This window comes from Aotus nancymaae, unplaced genomic scaffold (genome assembly GCF_030222135.1).
Source record: "Aotus nancymaae isolate 86718 unplaced genomic scaffold, 86718_ANA_hifiasm-v0.15.2.pri h1tg000064l_1, whole genome shotgun sequence".
Taxonomy (NCBI): Eukaryota; Metazoa; Chordata; class Mammalia; order Primates; family Aotidae; genus Aotus; species Aotus nancymaae.
The window spans coordinates 14,253,596-14,272,317 of NW_026988479.1; the positions used below are offsets into that span (position 1 = coordinate 14,253,596).

At 47.3% G+C, this 18,722-nt stretch overlaps 1 protein-coding gene, 1 long non-coding RNA gene and 1 other non-coding gene across 3 annotated transcripts; 2 read left to right on the forward strand and 1 right to left on the reverse strand.

Annotated features, from left to right (window-relative positions):
* The first annotated feature begins 1,369 nt into the window (after window positions 1-1,369).
* Window positions 1,370-18,434, forward strand: LOC105732837 (uncharacterized). Its single transcript, XR_010338770.1, has 6 exons — window positions 1,370-1,430; window positions 2,764-2,793; window positions 6,013-6,094; window positions 7,060-7,138; window positions 9,835-10,020; window positions 16,937-18,434. It is a non-coding gene; the product is annotated as an uncharacterized LOC105732837 (long non-coding RNA).
* Window positions 6,468-6,668, forward strand: LOC135270663 (small nucleolar RNA SNORA74). Its single transcript, XR_010338806.1, has one exon. It is a non-coding gene; the product is annotated as a small nucleolar RNA SNORA74 (small nucleolar RNA).
* Window positions 11,269-12,210, reverse strand: LOC110567030 (N-alpha-acetyltransferase 10-like). The gene has a single exon (XM_064366367.1). The coding sequence runs from the start codon at window positions 12,036-12,038 to the stop codon at window positions 11,328-11,330; it is 711 nt and encodes a 236-aa protein (XP_064222437.1). The 5' UTR covers window positions 12,039-12,210; the 3' UTR covers window positions 11,269-11,327.
* Window positions 18,435-18,722: the final 288 nt, after the last annotated feature.

Sequence of the window (18,722 nt, forward strand, 5' to 3'; positions counted from 1 at the left end):
CAGAGCTCCGCAGGACAATTACCCACCCAATCTGCCTGGTTTTATAGCTCTCATAACCCTCCTTTATGAACATGCTGTGACAGCCGGATGTGGGCATTGATTATGGCAGCAGTCTTCAGCCACATTCCTATTTAACTGCAAAGCAGAGCTCCTGCCTACCAGCCCAGCACTGATCATGTGACTTTTTAAATTACTATATTTATGTAAGCCCTTTTCCGACCAGAGCCTGTGTCCAACTCCATCAAAACGGGGAGGATTTGATCTTGCCACTTCCCCTTCAGTGGCTGTTTGGCCGTATAACCTAGGGTCTCTTGCTGGAATCAAACTGGGGCTCTGGGCTTTCTTAGGAGAGGTCTGCAAGGGTTGGGGTGCACAGGAAGCATACCTTTTTCATTATGAAAGAACTGAGGAAATAGACAATGAAACAAGTTGGCAGATGCCAAGGGCAGTGGCTGGTTCCCAGGGGCTCACCTGGCAATGGTGCCAGGTGCAAGAGATCAGCAGAACCCACAGGATTGGTAGTTGTTGTTGGGGGGCGGGTGTCGGAAAGGAATTTAGGGGAATTAGAGAATGGAGTAAGGAATTACTGTTCGTAGGCCTTTTCACTCTGGACCCCAGCTTCACCACCTGTTTAGCAGGACAGAATAATACTGACTCTAGCCAGTAGGAGAAGGAAGTTTAAGTGTTCCAAAGAAATCCTGGTAACCTTGCAGGCAGTCTGTCCTGACCAAGGACGCTGCCTGATTGTGCCATGGTGCAGGGCAAGTTTAACCGAGAAAGCCACTGTTCTTCAGCTGCGGCAGTTCAGTGAAAAATCCCACTGCAGGACACTAGGGATGCGATCCTGCGGTGGTAAGCAGTAGGAGTGACTGGCTTAATCTATTAGAAAACCTCCTGGGAAGATCCCGAAGACCACAGACCAAGGTGACCTGTGTGGGTGGGCGATCCATTAGCCGAATGACAGCGCTGCCGCAGAAAGCCAGAAAAAGGATATGCGTGGGAAGCGCAAAAGCGTGGGCTGGGTCTGCAGCTACGGAAAGGCGCCACGCTCGTGAGGGGAACCAGCGTTCCGGGGTCGCTCATTGTGGGCAGACAGGAAGCCTGCTCCACTAGGACATACAGATTCTCTCCTGAGCGGCCGCGAAGTCTGTGCCCTTTCTATCCTTAAGAGATGGGATGGAAGTCCAACAAACGCAGCGATTGCTGAAACCCCAGCCCTTCTCTCCTATAAGAAGCAGGATTACCTCTGCCACCGAACTTGCATTTTTTTTTTTAAGTCCGGCCTTTCCTAGGCTGGGTCAAGGGCCCCGCCCACCGAAGCCACGCCCAGTAGCCGCCCCGGGGCGGGGCTCTCCTTGGCTCCCGCCTGCCCTTTCCCCTCCGGCCTCTGCCGGTGCTGCTGCGCCTTGCGGAGCTCCGAACACGTGCGCGTGAGTAAGGGCCCAGTGGGGAGAGTCCTTGGAGGTTTCCCAGCCCAGGGAGAGAAGCAGTGCAGGAAGGCTTCTGCCGGTGCACGGGACGAAATTGGGGTTCGTCCCCTCGTGACCCCGAGCTTGGAGGGCATCTGAAAGAGACCTAGGCCCCAGAGTCATCCCCTGTTGTTCCACCATCCCGCTTTCCTCTTCTCCCTAGGGAGTCCTCTAAGAGCCTGACTCCGAGAGCCTCGATCTACCAGTGCCGGGGCAGGGACTTGGGAAGGTTTGTGAGGAACAAATGTCGGGTGGAATTGAGTCAGTGCCTTTAACCCGAGCCTTGAAAGGGGCAGGCTATTTTTAGATCTGTTTTTAGATCCAGCGAACAATTCATTTTCCTGTTGCTCTAAATTATGGAGGAAGTTAGGAGTGAAATTTAGGGATGGCTGGAAAGAGGTATGATCTTTGCCTTACATAAATTATAATGGTGACTGTGTAGGAATATTATCATTTGTGCAAACATCTTGTTTATTGCTTTTAATCAGTAGTTGAAGTCTTGGCACGACTACTACCTCCAATTCCCCTCACACCCAATACTGCAGTTATTTTTCTAAGTGTTGTTTTTATTGTCCTTTAGGAAGTCCCATACTGGAGGCCCTCCTCTAACCACTTTTAACTGGCTTTCCCATTGTTCACTGCCCATTTCTCTCACGGGATAACTTTTCCCTTTCTACTCATTCATATTCACCATCTAAGCCTTTTTTGGAATGTAGCTCCTCAGGTGTTTACTGTGTGCCCACACTATACTAGACGTTACCCTGGGAGTTAGCTTATATTCCACTTAAGCCTCCCAATCACCCCATGTACAGAGTACTATTAGTAATATCCCCATTAGGCTTGGTGCACTCACTCGCGCCGGTAGTCATAGCTACTCAGGAGGCTAAGGTGGGAGGATCATTTGAGCCCAGGAAGTGGAGGCTGCAGTGAGTCATGATTGTCCCACTGCACTCCGGCCTGGATGATGGAGAAAGACCCTGTAATATAATATCTCCATTCTACAAATGAGGAGACTGAGGTATAGAGAGGTTAAGTTACTCACCCAGTGTCATTTGGCTAGACGCTGGTTAGGTGATAGAGCGTCCTGATACTTGTTTTATCTACTCTTACTACTGTTGAACTGCTGTGGTGTATAAGTAACAAGATGTGAAAACAAAGCTAAACAAGGATAAGCTTTTGGTTTTATTGTCTGCTGTTTCTGTGGCTCGGGCCTAAGTTACTGAGTTTTGAGGGCAGGGACTCTGAGCTGCACATGTGTTCTCTGTTGGCTGACTAACCTGGAGTTTCATTGCAGAGAGGCCAGCTATGGCAGATGGAACTGCAGGTGAGTGCAACCCCTTTAGCCCTCTTGGCTCCAGCTGTAGGCAGCTGCCTAGGTTGTCTTGTACTTAGGCAAGTGTTACACTGCTGGGAGAACAGCAGCCAATAGCTGGTTGGCATTCTGGCCTTGGTTCATGCCAACTCTGTGTTGACTACCCCAGGATGCCAGCATAGTTGCTTATCCATTAAGGCCAGGGGTGTTTTTGGCTTCCCTGGGCCAAGCACTGAAAGAATAAGAATTGTCTTGGGCTGTGGCCGGGCGCAGTGGCTCACGCCTGTAATCCCAGCACTTTGGGAGGCCAAGGCGGGTGGATCACGAGGTCAAGAGATCGAGACCATCCTGGTCAACATGGTGAAACCCCGTCTCTACTAAAAATACAAAAAATTAGCTGGGCATGGCGGCGCATGCCTGTAATCCCAGCTACTCACGAGGCTGAGGCAGGAGAATTGCCTGAACCCAGGAGGCGGAGGTTGCGGTGAGCCGAGATCGTGCCATTGCACTCCAGCCTGGATAACAAGAGCGAAACTCCGTCTCAAAAAAAAAAAAAAAAAAGAATTGTCTTGGGCCACACATAAGATACAGTAATGATAACTAAGAGCAAAATTTTTTTAAAAAAAACACCTCATAATGTTTTAAGAAAGCTTACCAATTTGTGGTGGGCCGCAGGTTGGATAATCTTGCATTAAGATTTAATCTGAGAACATGACTTTTTGCAGAGAGAATAAGTCCAGACTTTCCTGAATAGTTCTGGTCTAACAGGTTTGGCTAGTATGAAGTTACTTGAATCATACCTTGGAAACAGAACAAAGCTAATGAGAAAGGGGAGTTGGTAAAAATAAATGGAAAAGTCACACTTTTGTTTTTAGTGCCTACCAAGTGCTCAAAGGCGGCCAGATACAATGGAATTTTTGCTAATTTCATTAAAATTAAAGTGCATGGCTCCCACTACTCACCATAAAACCTAGTCATGATACCCTTTGTAGAGGGATTTTATAGCCATAGTTATTTATGGGATGCCTTATTAGGGAAACTGATGCACATTCACTTTAAAATTATGGGCATTCTCTAGCTTTTTGTTTGTTTGTTTTTTGAGAGACAGAGTCTCGCTCTGTCACCCAGGCTGGAGTGCAATGGCACAATCTTGGTTCACTGCAACTTCTGCCTCCTAGGATTAAGAGATTCTCCTGCCTCAGTCTCCTGAGCAGCTTGGATTACAGGCACCCGCCACCACGCCTGGCTAGTTTTTGTATTTTCACCATGTTGGTCAGGCTGGTCTTGAAATGACCCCGTGATCCGCCCACCTTGGCCTCCCAACGTGCTGGGATTACAGGTGTGAGCCACTGCCTCTGGCCTCTCTAGCTCTTTAATAAAATATTAAAATATTGCTGGGTGCAGTGGCTCATGCCTGTAATCCCAGCACTTTGGGAGGCCAAGATGGGTGGATCACGAGGTCAGGAGTTCAAGACCAGTCTGGCCAACATGGTGAACCCCTATCTCTACTAAAGATACAAAAAATTAGCTGGGCATGGTAGCACGTGCCTGTAATCCCAGCTACTAGGGAGGCTGTGGCAGGAGAATCGCTTGAACCAGGGAGACAGAGGCTACAGTGAGCCGAGATCATGCCATTTCACTTAAGCCTCAGCGACAGGGCGAGACTCAAAAAAAAAAATTGATTAAGGGGGCTCTGGGAACTGGATAACTACAACCACCCTAATTTCTCCTTTAGGCAGATAATATATATATTCACTTTAGTTGCTTATTGATTTTCAGAAATGAATAGTTGGCTACCCCATTAAAGTGGTAGATATTGAGTCCCCTTTGTAGTAATTTTGTTCCCAAGTAGTTGGGATGATAGGTGCACGCCACCACAACCAGCTGGTTTTTCTTTTCTTTTTTTTTTTTTTAAGACAGGAGTCCTGTCGTCCAGGCTGGAGTGCAGTGGCATGATCTCTGCCCAGTGCGACCTCCGCCTCCCAAGTCCAAGCAATTCTCCTGCCTCAGCCTCCCAAGTAGCTGGGATCACAGGTGTGTACCACCACGCCTGGCTAATTTTTGTATTTTTAGTAGCGATGGGGTTTCACCATGTTGGCAAGGCTAGTCTCAAACTTATGACCTCAGGTGATCTGCCCGTCTCCTGACCTCATGATCCACCCACCTTGGCCTCCCAAAGTGTTGGGATTACGGGAGTGAGCCACTGCGCCTGGCCTTTTTTTTTTTTTTTCCAGTTTATAGAGAAAGTCTCACTATGTTGCTCAGGCTTTGGTAGAGACGAGGTTTCACTATGTTGTCCAGGCTGGTCTCGAACTCTTGGGCTCAAGGAATCCTGCCTCCCAAAGCTCTGGGATTACGGGCATGAACCACAGCACTGCGCTGGCCTGGAATGCTAATCTTTTGAGAAAAAATGACCCTCAGTTGCTGTGAAAAGTGACATCCTAGTTTCCACAGGAGGAACTGGGGAGGACATTGGGGGGCAGGGGAGTTGTTTATCAAAGCTTGTTTTGTTAGATCAGTTGGCATTCCCTTAATAGGATTCTCTCAGCTAAATGTGAGTGCATTGTGTGAATGCCTCAAGTGTTAACTGAATAGCCTTTTACATATGGGGTCTTAAGACTAGTAATATCTGTAGGGCTTGGGGGATGGTTAGCTCTATGGTACTCTAGGCAGGGAAAAGGCAAATTATGGTAAATAAAGTAATTCATGACTGAGGCTATAGAAAAGAGTAATTGTATATGTTACATGGAGTACAATGTGATGTTTTCATATATGTTTACATTGTGGAATTAGTAAATGATGCTAATTAAATCTAGCACCTCACATACTTATATTTTGTTGTGGGGAAAACATTTAGCATCTTTACGCAATTTTGAGATATACAGGCCAGGCTCGGTGGCTCACACCTGTAATCCCAGCACTTTGGAAGGCTGCGGTGGGAGGATCATTTGAACCCAGGAGTTTGAGACCAGCCTGGGCAAGAGAACGAGACCTCATCTCTATAAAAAATAAATGAGGCGGGCATGGTGGCATGCACCTGTAGTCCCAGCTGCTTGGGAGGCTAAGCCAGGAGGATCACTTGAGCCAGGAGATTGAGACTGCAGTGAACCATGGTCATGCCACTGTACTCCAGTCGGGACAGAGTGAGATATCATCTCAAAAAAAAAAAAAAAAATATATATATATATATATATATATATATATACAATGCTTGTTTGTCTTCCTTTTTAGAATGACTTGAAAGTAGGGCATCCTTCAGCCATCTGAAGAGAGGAAATAATGGCAGATGACAGTCTGCATGTGCAGTTTTCAGGTAAATATCCCTGTTCATTCCAATATTGACTACCTCCTCTGTGCCAGGCCTGTTGGCTAGTTGGTATCTATCAGGAAACAATTGGGAGGCAAATTAACCTATATTTGTAAGATCCATGAGGAAAAGACAGGATATCTTGTTTTATTCACTGCTAGATCCCAATCACAGCGCTTGGCACATGGCAGGAACTTTCTGAATGTTGGATGAAACAACTGAAAACATGAGAAAGGGATTCCTGTTAAAGGGTTTGACAGCAGGGTCTGCAATCAGTGCTTCCACGCCTGTTTTGCAGCCAACATTCAACTGATATGTCTTCTACCTGGAGTGCCTAAGGTATCTGAAACAAATAATGAAAAAGCTGTTTCAGGAATCATCCAGCGGTTGTCAGCTATCCAGGCTCATGTGATGCCTGTGATGGTGTTACACTGCTGGAAGAGCAAGCACTGTCTTTATTGAGGTTTGGCTCTAAGCACTGTTTTGGTGTTGTAGCTGAGTACCTTTGGGCAGTGTTTTGCACCTCTGAGAGTGGAATGACTCCTCCTGTGGAGTTGGTCCTAGTCTGGGTGCAAACAATTTTTTTTCCTGTTAGAAAAAGGACCCTATCGGCCGGGTGCAGTGGCTCATGCCTGTAATCCTAACACTTTGGGAGGCCAAGGTGGGCAGATCACCTGAAGTCAGGAGTTCAGGACCAGCCTGACCAACATGGAGAAATCCTATCTCTACTAAGAATACAAAATGAGCCAGGCATGGTGGTGCATGCCTGTAATCCCAGCTACTCGAGAGGCTGAGGCAGGAGAATCGCTTGAACCTAGGAGAAGGAGGAGGAGGTTGCAGTGAGCCAAAATCATGCCATTGCACTCCAGCCTGGGCAACAAGAGCAAAATTTCATTTCAAAAAAAAAAAAAAAAAACAGAAAAGAAAAAAGACCCTTTCTTAGAGACAGTCTGTCATTCTTTGAATCCTAGATGCCTTCACCTAAATGACATCTAACTCCATCAGGACCACAGACATCTGACAGCCCTGTGCGACACCAAGATAACTAATGTATGTATGTTGTCTTTTTGTCATGTAGATCTCAATTAACTTATTATAGCTCAGATGGGGATAGGGGGCTTAAAAGTATGTTTTTAAAAATTATGTAGAGTATCAGAATTTTAGAGAATTCTTAGAATCTAAAGTCCAGCCCCTCATTTTCTAGAGCTCTGCTGTGCAATAGCTATATGCTACATGTGGCTGTGTAAGTTTGTAAAAGTTAAATAAATCACTGGCTGGGCACGGTGGCTCACACCTGTAATCCTAGCACTTTGGGAGGCCAAGGTGGGTGGATCACCTGAGGTCAGGAGTTCAAGACCAGCCTGGCCATTATGGTGAAACCCCATCTTTAAAAAAAAGTTAAATAAATCTTTTTTTTTTTTTTTTTTTTTGAGACAGAGTCTCACTCTGTTACCCAAGCTGGAGTGCAATGGCATGATCTCAGCTGACTGCCACCTCCGTCTCCTAGTTCAAGCAATTCTGCCTCAGCCTCCAGAGTAGCTGAGACTACAGGCATATGTCACCATGCCTGGCTAATTTTTGTATTTTTAGTAGAGATGGGGTTTCACCATATTGGCCAGGCTGATCTTGAACTCCTGACCTTGTGATCCGCCTGCCTCAGCCTCCCAAAGTGCTGGGATTACAGGCATCTTTTTTTTTTTTTTTTGAGATGGAGTTTTGGTCTTGTTGCCCAGGCTAAAGCACAATGGTACAATCTTGGCTTACTGCAACCTCCGCCTCCTGGGTTCAAGTGATTCTCCTGCATTCAAATGATTCTCCTGCCTGGAACAGCAGTGCATGATAAATTTTCTGCATTAGTGGCAATGTTCTCTGAGCTGCCCAATATGTTAGTCACTAGCCCAACAGATTCTGAGATTAAGAAACTGATTTATAGGCTGGGGGCGGTGGCTCATGCATGTAATCCCAGCACTTTGTGAGGTGGAGGTGGACAGATCACGAGGTCAGGAAATCAAAACCATCCTGGCTAACACAGTGAACCTCTGTCTCTGCTAAAAATACAAAAAATTAGCAAAAGTTTGAGATGTTGTTTTGGTCTTGTTGCCCAGGCTAGAGCACAATGGCGCAATCTTAGCTTGCCTCAACCTCACCTTGTAGTGTCACATGCCCGTAGTCCCAGCTACACGGGAGGCTGAGACAGGAGAATCCTATGGACCTGGGAGGTGGAGGTTGCAGTGAGCCAAGATTGTGCCACTGCACTCCAGCCTGGGTGACAGGGAGACTCCATCTCAAAAAAAAAAAGAAGAAAAAAAAACTGATTTATTTAGGCCAAGCACGGTGGCTACACCTGTAATCCCAGCACTTTGAGAGGCTGAGGCAGGCAGATTGCGAAGTCAGGAAATTGAGACCATCCTGGCCAACATGGAGAAACCTCATCTCTACTAAAAACAGAAAATTAGCTGGGTGTGGTAGCATGCCCGTCCTAGCTACCGGGGAGGCTGAGGCAGGAGAACCACTTGAATGTGGGAGGCAGAGGTTGCAGTGAGCCAAGATTGTGCCACTGCACTCCAGCCTGGCACAGAGTTAGACTCCATCTCAAAAAAAAAAAAAAAAAAAGACAAAATCTTGAAAGAGAAAAAGTAACTCAAAAAAAGAAAAAAATCAGTAGTAAAAATAGTCTGTTTTTTGTGTGTTTAGGATTTGTGGGTTTTTTTTGCATGGGTTATTTATAGCCATTCTCGCCACTTTTACTGTGCTCCAAAGGGAGATGTTTTAAGAAAGAATAGCGGTCTTCACTTCTCAAACTCAGTCACAATCTCAGTCTGAGCTGGTAAAACCAAAATGGCTCCTAAGGAAAGAGAAAAATATCCTGTCATGAATAGTCACAGTGTTTTAAATCTGGGGCCTCAAGTTCTAAGCATACAGGTTGTCTTCCTGACTACAGTAGGGCTATCCATGTGCAGAGAGAGGTTCCTGTGTTGCTACTTGAAAAGAGATAATTCATTGCTATTTGTTTCTGTATTCAATATCCCAAAAGGCATCAATGGCATAGTCATGTGCATTAAAATAATATGATGGGGTTTCCTACTTTGATAAATTAAGTTAATTACTCACCTACTTATCTCTGTTGTGTTAGAGACAAGCTGCCCCAGAAAACCCCCTTAGTGCAGCTGACCCCCACTCTGATGGCTCTGCAGCTGTATTCCTAAACTCTTATCCAGGTGTCACAGCAAGGCTACCAGACATTCCACTTTGAGCAAAGCCTGATTACAGCTATCTGGGCAGCACAGGGGAGGTCATGAGAAACAAACCTTTGTTACATGTACTTGTAAATTCTTGTTTTACACATACCTGTAAATTCCTGGTTTTTTTTTTAGCTGCCGCCACAAAATTCACAGGATTATGTATTTGCAAGTCTGTCACAAGCTGATAAACTATATTCTTGCTTGTTACAAGCTGATAGACTATCTCAGTCCAGAGACTCCCTTAGGCCCCTCTCATCCCATATAAACCCCTCATTTTTTAAGCTCAGGGCTGCCTCTGACTGTTATGGAGCAGCCTGGCAGGTCAATAAACTTGCTTGCCTGACTTTGGGTCTACTCGTCCTTTCTCTTGGCTGACTTTACATTTTGGTGCCAAAACCTGGGAAGGGGTAGGCTCTAGCCTGGCACCCTTAGAGAGCTCTTTCTCTATCCCTCCCTCCCTCTCTGATCACCCCTCTCTCGGCTACCCTCCCCTTCCCAAACCAGCTGAAGACCTGGAGGATCTCCCAGACTCTCCCATTGTTGGCAACCTTATTCACCGACAGAGCCTCCCCAGGGGTAAGAGAGACTCTTGCCATTTATTCGGAACCCTTGACTGTCTCCGCCTTCCTGAAAGACCCAGCGCTGGGCCAACGGCTTCTTCAGCCTCCAGGCCTCTGGTTCCCGTTTCAGGTATGCCTGACTCAGCAGCTACCTCCTTTATTCCGGACAAGGCCCACAGGAAAGGGGGCACCCTCTCCTGTCATCCTTGTCATTGGCACTCTCTTCTTCCTCTACCTACATCCCCATTTGCTATGGGAGCCTCTCAGTTTACCCCTCCCGAAACTACTCCCGTTGGGTGTCTCCTGCATAATCTTAACCTCAGCCTCCATTCAGAGGTTCGTCCTAAGAGACTTATCTTTTACTGCAATACTGCTTGGCCTCAATACAAACTAAACAATGGCTCCCAGTGGCCCGAAAATGGCACTTTTGATTTCAATATACTTAGAAACTTACACAACTTTTGCCACCACAATGGGAAATGGTCTGAAATTCCTTATGTTCAAGTTTTCTTCACTCTCTGTAGCCATCCTTCCCTCAGCCAGTCCTGTTCTACTTTCCAAATTATCCTTGCTTGCTCCAAACCTGACTGTCCCCCTGTCACCCTCCCCACGGTCCTGGCCAATGACTCATCTCCTGCCACACTCCCCATAGCCCCAGCCAACTACTCCTTTTCCTTTGACCCCACCGATTTTCCTCCTCCTGGACCGTCCTCCCCCCATAATGCCCCCACTCTGGCCCTACCTCTTACCCACACCAACCACCCTGCATCTGACTGAGTCCTCCCTGTCTCCACCCTTTACCTGCCCAACATGCCCAGCAACCAGCTCTCTTGCTTCCCCTCTGGGAGGTAGCAAGGACCAAAAGGATCGTCTGTGTCCACCTCCCCTTCTCCCTCTCTGATCTCTCCCAGATTGAAAAATGCCTCGGGTCCTCCTCCTCCAATCCCGATACTTATATCAAAGAATTTAAATATCTCACCCAGTCTTATGAACTCATTTGGCGTGATCTCTATATTATCCTCTCTTCTACCCTCCTTCCAGAAGAGAAGGGAAGAGTGGCTTGAAGCTCAGGCACATGCCGATGATCTTCCGGCAAAATCCTACTAAGCTGTAGGAGCCGCTGCCATCCCCTGGGAAGAGCCTTCCTGGGAGTACCATCCCACAGACCCTGGCCGGGTGCCTTTAACCATATGATTTCTTGCCTTATTGCAGGCCTTTACAAAGCTACCCATAAGGCCATGAATTTTGAAAAACTCAAATTTCCCAAAAAGCAGATGAAAATCCTGCCCAGTTCCTTTCCCACCTTACAGAGACTCTCCAAAAATATACTTGTATCGACCCTGCCTCCTGAGCAGGAACTATTGTTCTTTTTTTTTTTTTGCCACGGAGCAAATTTATTGTGAAAGCTCGTGGGGTGAGGAAGGGATGGGGAAGGCTCTAGGAGGCCAAGTCGGAGACCTCTGAGCTGTCTTTGACATCTGTGCTCTCTGTGGTCTCGCTGACCTCGCTGAAGTCCTTGCTGTCCCCACCACTATCCTTGGCAGCCAGGCCCTTCTCCTCATGACAGGCCTCTCCTGAGCTCGGAGGTGAACTGCCTTTGCTCTCCACCTTGTTCTTGATGGCACCCAGCACCATGTACCTGCCCTTCTCCTTCAGCTCCAGGTGCCGTCTCAGCTCATTGGCCATCTGAGTGAGATCCCGCTTCATGGCGAAGGCATCTTCCCCATCTGCATAGTATTTGGGCTCCACTTCACTGATCTGAAAGTTAAGGGTGTTGGAATAGAGGTGCAGGGCAGCCCGGTTACTCTTCCTGACATGCAGGGAGACGTACTTGGCATTGAAGTTCTCTATCATGGCTCGAGAGGCCTGGTCCATCAGTTTCTGTGCCAGACTGAGGCACCAGTGAAGGGAACGCTTCACAGCCAATGAGGTGATATGTCCATGGGGCACATCATCTGGGTCCTCTTCCATTTTGACCAGGACATACCCTACAGCCTTCCCATTCTCACCCTCAGCAATATAAGAGAGCTGGGGCCAGGAGAGGCCATGGTAGAAGTAGTATTTCATCTGGTAGTTCTCGGGCAGGCAGAGGAGGTTGCAGTGCTGCATGTTCATCAGGTCCTCTGGCCTCACACTGCAGATGTTCATAACGGCGGCAGGGCTCGCGGGTCCCAGCGGATTGTGAAGGCACAGTCAGCTGCCACTGTGCTCTAAAGCAACGCCAGGACGACCGGGGCTAGGACCGGGGCTGCGCTAGCTTGGGTGGAACTATTGTTCTTAATACCCATTTTATCTCCCAATCTGCCCCCGATAAGATGACCCTCAAACAAGACCTTAACCTGGCTTTCAAAGTCTTAAATAACAGGGATGAGCAAAGTAAACTAGATAAAGCCTGAAGAGAATGTGCTAAATACCAGCTTCTAGCTGCAGCTATCCATCATCAGCCTAGCCATTGTACCCAAAGGCACAAAAGACCTGATAGCAGTAGCCTCCCAGGCCTTGTTTTAAGTGTGGCAAAGAAGGCCACTGGGCGTGGGCATGTCCTAACCTACGAGTGCCAAAAAGCCCTTGCCCAGTCTGCCAGCAGACAGGCCACTGGAAGTCTGACTGTCCACTCAACAGACAGAAAAGCCTGCACCTCAGAGCCACCACCCCTTCAGCAAAACAAAAAGTGAAGCATTGCTTGTACTCCCACAGCTCCTCAGCCTAGTCGCCAAAGACTGACAAGGCGCAGGGCCCCCAGCCCCATCTGCCATCACTGCATCAGAGCCCAGGGTAACTCTACTAATAGCATGTAAGCTGATCTCTTTTTTAATTGATACCAGGGCCACCTGCTTGGCTTTGCCTAAATTCTCAGGACCAACTCATCCCTCTCAGGTCTCAGTTGTGGTCGTTGATGGACTCATCTCACATGCATACACCACCAGACCTCTTACTTGTTCAGTGTTTGATACTGTTTTCTCACATTCTTTCCTTATGCCTCATTGCCCCATCCTAGGCTGAGACCTCCTAACCAAATTCAAAGCATCCATCACCTTTTTCTGTTCCCCACAACCAGATTCTCTCCTATTCCTCTCTGGTACCACACCAGCCCTTGACCCCTCCCCACATTATTCACTCCCCACTTCTCTTGTTAATCCAATAGTGTGGGATACCACTATCCCTTCTCTAGGAGCTCAGCACGATCCCATCAAAATCCAGCTAAAAGACCCCTCCAAATTTCCTAATGTCTCTCAGTATCCCATTTCATTAAGGCACCTAAAGGGCTTACAACCCATCATAAACAGACTCCTCTTGCAAGGCTACCTTAGGCCAATTAATTCTCCATACAGTACCCCTATACTCCCTGTCACAAAGGCAGGTGGCTCATATCGGCTAGTCCAAGACCTCCAGCCCATCAATCAGGCGGTCCTTTCCATCCATCTAGTAGTTCCCAATCCCTATAGGTTCTTTTCCCTTATCCCTCCAGACACAACCCATTACATGCTCATTGATCTAAAGGATGCCTTTTTTATCATTCCTCTTCATGCTGACTGCCAAAATTTTTTTGCTTTCACTTGGACTGACCCTGAAACCCTCCAGTCACAACAACCTACTTAAGATAGTCCTCCCCTAAGGCTTTAGAGATAGCCCTCATTTCTTTGGACAAGCTCTAGCTCAAGACGTCACCTCCCTAGACTGCTCCCCTAGCCGGCTCCTCTAGTATGTGGACAACATCCTCCTCTGTAGCCCCTGCCTAGAGGACTCTCATACTTACACTATTACCCTTCTAAACTTTCTTTCCACCCTTCTGTGCTTTCTCGCTTCCCCCTCCAAAGCACAACTCCCCACTCCAACAGTGACTTACTTAGGAGTCGAACTGTCCCCTGGGGCCCGAGCCATGACCCTGGCACAGGCAGCATTAATAGACAGCCTACCTCCACCCCCCTCTGAGAGTGAAATCCTTTCTTTCTTAGGACTGGTAGGCTTCTTCAGAATATGGATTCCTAACTTTGCCCTCCTAGCCCGTCCCCTCTGTGAAACAGCCAAAGGCCCTCTAAATGAGCCCCTAAATCCTTCACACAACATAATCCCTAGCTTCCACAAACTTAAAGCAGCCCCATAACCGCTCCTGCTCTATCTTTGCCTGACATCTGTCAGCCCTTCACTCTTCACAGCTGAAAACCATGGAATAGCCCCTGGTGTCCTTGACCAACAAAAAGAAAGTCCTCCTTCCTTCACCCCCATAGCTTACCTATCTAAACAACACTGCCCGAGGGTGGCCAACCTGCCTCAGCCCTAGCAGCAGCCACCACCCTAGCCTTAGAAAGCAAAAAACTAACATTTGTTCAAGACATCATAGTCCACAGCCCACATAATCCACAAGATCTCCTCTCCTCCCGAGTACCGAGCACACTTTCTCATTCTCATATCCAACTACTCCATGCCCTCTTTCTCGAAAACCCTGAGTGCCACCTCTCCAAAAGTGTTCCCTCAATCCTGCATCTCTATTTCCAATATCTTCCTCCCCTCCCAACCACTCCTGTACTGAAATCCTTTATCACCTACAGCTTCATTTCCCTAATATCTCCCCTGAATCTCTCCCTGACCTTGATGACCAGTTATTTATAGATAGCTCCTCTTCCAAGTCAGTCGACTCCCATAAAATCGCTAGGTATGCAGTCATCTCCCTTGATCGAATAATTGAAGCTAAACCCCTAATGCCAAGGACCGCCTCCCAAAAGGTGGAACTTACAGCCCTCACCAGGGCTCTAACCCTCTCCAAAGGCAAACAAGTCAACATTTTTATGGACTCCAAATATGCCTATCACATTCTCCATTCTCATGCCGCCATCTGGCAAAAGAGGATTTCTTACTACATAAGGAACCCCCATCACTAATGGTCCCCATATTTATCAACTCCTCCTAGCTGCACACCTCCCAGCTAAACAGGAGTTATACACTGTTGAGGACATCAAACAGGATCAGATGAGATCTCAAGAGGAAACAGAAAGGCTGACAAGGCAGCAAAAGAAGCCTCCCTTTCTTCTGCCCCTGCCCCTCTCCTCCTCCTTACCCCCACAATCCAACTCCAATATTCCACCACTGAAAAAGCTTCACTGCTACAAGGGGTCTCCTTCCAAAGGAACTGGACAGTCAAAGATCAAAAACTTGTCCTCCCCCAAGAACAAACCAAAGAAATTCTAACATCTCTTCACCAGTCCTTCCATATCAGTGTGTGCCCCTTGTACCTTCTCCTTTGCCCTTATTTCTCTTCCCCCACCTATTTACCTCACTGAAAGATATAACCTCAAACTGTCATATATGCTCTGTCACTTCCTCCCAAGGAGACTTCTCTCCTATCCCTACACATCAGCTAAGAGGAACACTCCCAGGGGAAGACTGGCAAATAGACTTTACCCACATGCCTCCTGTCAAGAAGAATAAGTTTATTCTTACTCTTGTAGATATCTTCTCCGGGTGGGCAGAAGCGTTCCCCTCATCTCAGAAACAGCTGCAGTAGTCTCCCAAATTATTTTAACAGAAATCATCCCTAGATTTGGTCTCCCATGCTCCATACCATTAGACAACAGCCATAGCTTCATCACCCAACAAGTCTCTGAGTCCCTCAGTGTCCAGTGGCGCCTCCATATCCCATACCAACCCCAGTCATCAGGAAAAGTTGGAAGTGCAAATGGGATCATAAAACTCAGTTAACCAAACTCACTCTTGAAGGCCAGAAACCCTGGACCTCCCTTCTGCCCATAGCCCTAGTCTGCATCAGAGCCAGTCCAAAAGCATCCTCCTTTCTCAGCCCTTTTGAGTATGTATGGATGCCCTTTCCTCTTACAAAACAGATCCCCTTCTAACTCTCACCTAGGAGAATACCTCCCAACACTTTCCCTCATCCACCATCTTCTCCGTGTACAAGGAGACCAGGCCCTCCCAAAGGCCCCACCAACTGGACCCTCCCACCAGGAGAACACGTCTTCCTAAAAACTCTTAACCCATCAAGCCTTAAATCAAAGTGGGAAGGTCCCTTTCAAGTTCTTCTCACAGCCCCCACCACAGCTAAACTCTCAGAACATATCTCTTGGTACCATCTTTCCAGATTAAAAAGAGCTCCCCAAACACCCACTGACTCACCAATTGGCATCCTCCACTGATTCTCCAGTACTCTTCTCAGCCCAGCCAAACTCCACCTTATGCCTGTTCCTGAAGAAGACCCACTGCTGTCAGCACCTAAGTTCCCTGCTCCAGTAAGCACACCTCTAGAGTAAAAACTGTGGCCATCAACCCCCTCCTCTTAAAAGCCACAAGTACTTCCCAAATCCCTAAAGAAACTTAAATGCCCTGCCTCTCCCTATATTGCCACTTTACCCTCTGTTTTAGCATGGATAAATGACCTACTTTTTCTAAGGCACTCTGTGTGACTTCTGAGATGAAATGTAGCTGTTTACCTTTTTACTCACTATTTGCCTATCTATCCCTCCTACTCCCTTGGCTGCCCAGCACCACCGCACCCTCCGTTCCTATCATCCCTAACTACCTCTAAAAAACACTCAGCTTTGCTGAACCAATCCAACCCGACCCTAGCAAAAGACTGCTGGCTATGCCTCTCCCTGTCAGTTACCACGTATACTGCCATTCCTGCCCCTGCAAAAACCTGGGTTTTTACCAATTTAACCTATTACCTTCAATATGAAGGTAAAAGACCCTTCCAGCTCTTAAACATGCAGTCATTAGCTAGGTTTTGCATCTCTGAAACAACCAAAAATACCTTGACAGGACGTACAGTACAACTTCTGTGTTCCTGTATCTCCAGTTTCACCCAATATACAGACAATGATAACAAGCCTATACACAGCCCCATAACCATGAATAAGCTTTAACTCTCCAAGCACCGATTTGCTTTCAATGCACTGTCTTCAGGCCTATCTCTGGGGCACCTACTGCCCCGCTGCCCCGTCACTGCAACTAGACCTTATAGTTTTAGGCCCCAACCGACTATCAAAACTTCCAAGTCTCCCGGGCTGCTCCATTTAAGCATCCTGTCTGTTTTTCAGGACCCCCTACAGTCATTAGCAACCTTCTACTTAACAATCAGGATTTTGCAATGGAAGGCATACCCACTGCATGACTATACACCTGTGGACCCCTTGCAGCACACCAACCACCCCTGAAGAATGCCTCCTTATACCCACATTTAACCACTCTTCTGAATGGATCCTAGTAGAACCAAACGACTTTCTCCAATGGGAAAACAAAACACACGGAGCTACTCACCTTTCCCCACCAACCCCTATTGAGAACAATAGACTCACACACCTTTTCAACATACACAACCAGTTCTGTCTGCCCAGCCAAAGCATATTTTTCATGTGCGGGACCTCAGCTTACCTCTGCCTCCCCACTAATTGGACTGGCACCTGCATCCTAGTCTTTCTAAGCCCCAAAACAGACATTACCCCAGGGAACCAAAGTTTACCAGTCCCCATCAAAGCTCAAGTCCGCTGGTGCCAAGTCGAGCAGTTAGTACCCCTACTAATAAGACTTGGAATTACCATAGCCACAAGGGATAGCAGGGCTGTCCACCTTCCTGTCCTACTATCACACCCTCTCCAAAGATCTGTCAGATAGCTTACAAGACAGCAAAATCCATCCTTGACCTCCAATCTTAAATAGATTCTCTGGCAGCAGTCACACTCCAAAACCGTCGAGGTTTGGACCTTCTCACTGCTGAAAAAGGTGGACTGTGCACCCATTTAGGAGAAGAGTGCTGCTTCTACACTAACCAGTCTGGGCTAGTACAAGATGCTGCCTGACGGTTAAATGAAAAAGCCTTTAAAATCAGATGGTGATTCAGGCTCGTGGATTAACCTTTGGAATTGGGCAGCACCCTGGCTGCTGCCTCTCCTAGGTCCTGCCATAACTCTTTTCCTCTTTCTAGCATTTGGCCCCCACCTCTTCTCTTTACCCAGTTTTTACAGGACTGAATTACAGGTTTCACCCATGGGACAATACAAGATATGCTGCTCCAAGAATACCCACAGTTTCAGGAATGACAGTCCCTACAATCTAGCCTCTCCCCTCAACCGTTGCCCCTCTAATACTACCTATTAAAAGGCTGGAATGTTAGGGACAAGCTGCCCCAGAAGACCCTCTCAGTGCAGCTGACCCCCACCCTGATTGCTCTGCAGCTGCATTCCTAAACTCTTATCTAGGCGCCACAGCAAGGCTACCAGACATGTTACATTGAGCTAATCCTGATTACAGCCATCTGGGCAGTGCAGGGGATGTCATGAGAAACAAACCTTTGTTACACATACTTGTACATTCCTGTTTTTTTAACTCCCGCCACAAAAGTCACAGGATGATGTATTGTAAGTCTGTCACAAGCCAATAAACTATCTTTGTGCTTGTTACAAGCTGATAGATTATCTCAGTCTGGAGACTTCCTTAGGCCCCTCTCACCCCATATAAACCCCTTGTTTTGTAAGCTTGGGGCTGCCTCCTCTGACTGTTATAGAGCAGGCTGGCAGGTCAATAAATTTGCTTGCCTGACTTTGGGTCTATTTGTCCTTTCTCTCGGCTGACCTTACATGTTGACTTAATTTTTTTTTTTTTTGGTCAGAGTCTTGCTCTGTCGCCCAGGCTGGGGTGCAGTGGTGCGGTCTTAGCTCACTGCAAACTCTGCCCTGGGATTCAAGCGATTCTCCTGCCTGAGCCTCCCAAGTAGCTGGGATTACAGGGGTACACCACCATGCCCAGCTAATTTTTGTATTTTTAATAGAGATGGGGTTTCACTATACTGGTCAGGCTGGTCTTGAACTCCTGACCTCATGAGGGAGG

Excerpts from the sequence above, each read along its gene's own strand:
- LOC110567030 (XM_064366367.1), bottom strand. The coding sequence starts at position 12,038 with ATGAACATCTGCAGTGTGAGGCCAGAGGACCTGATGAACATGCAGCAC.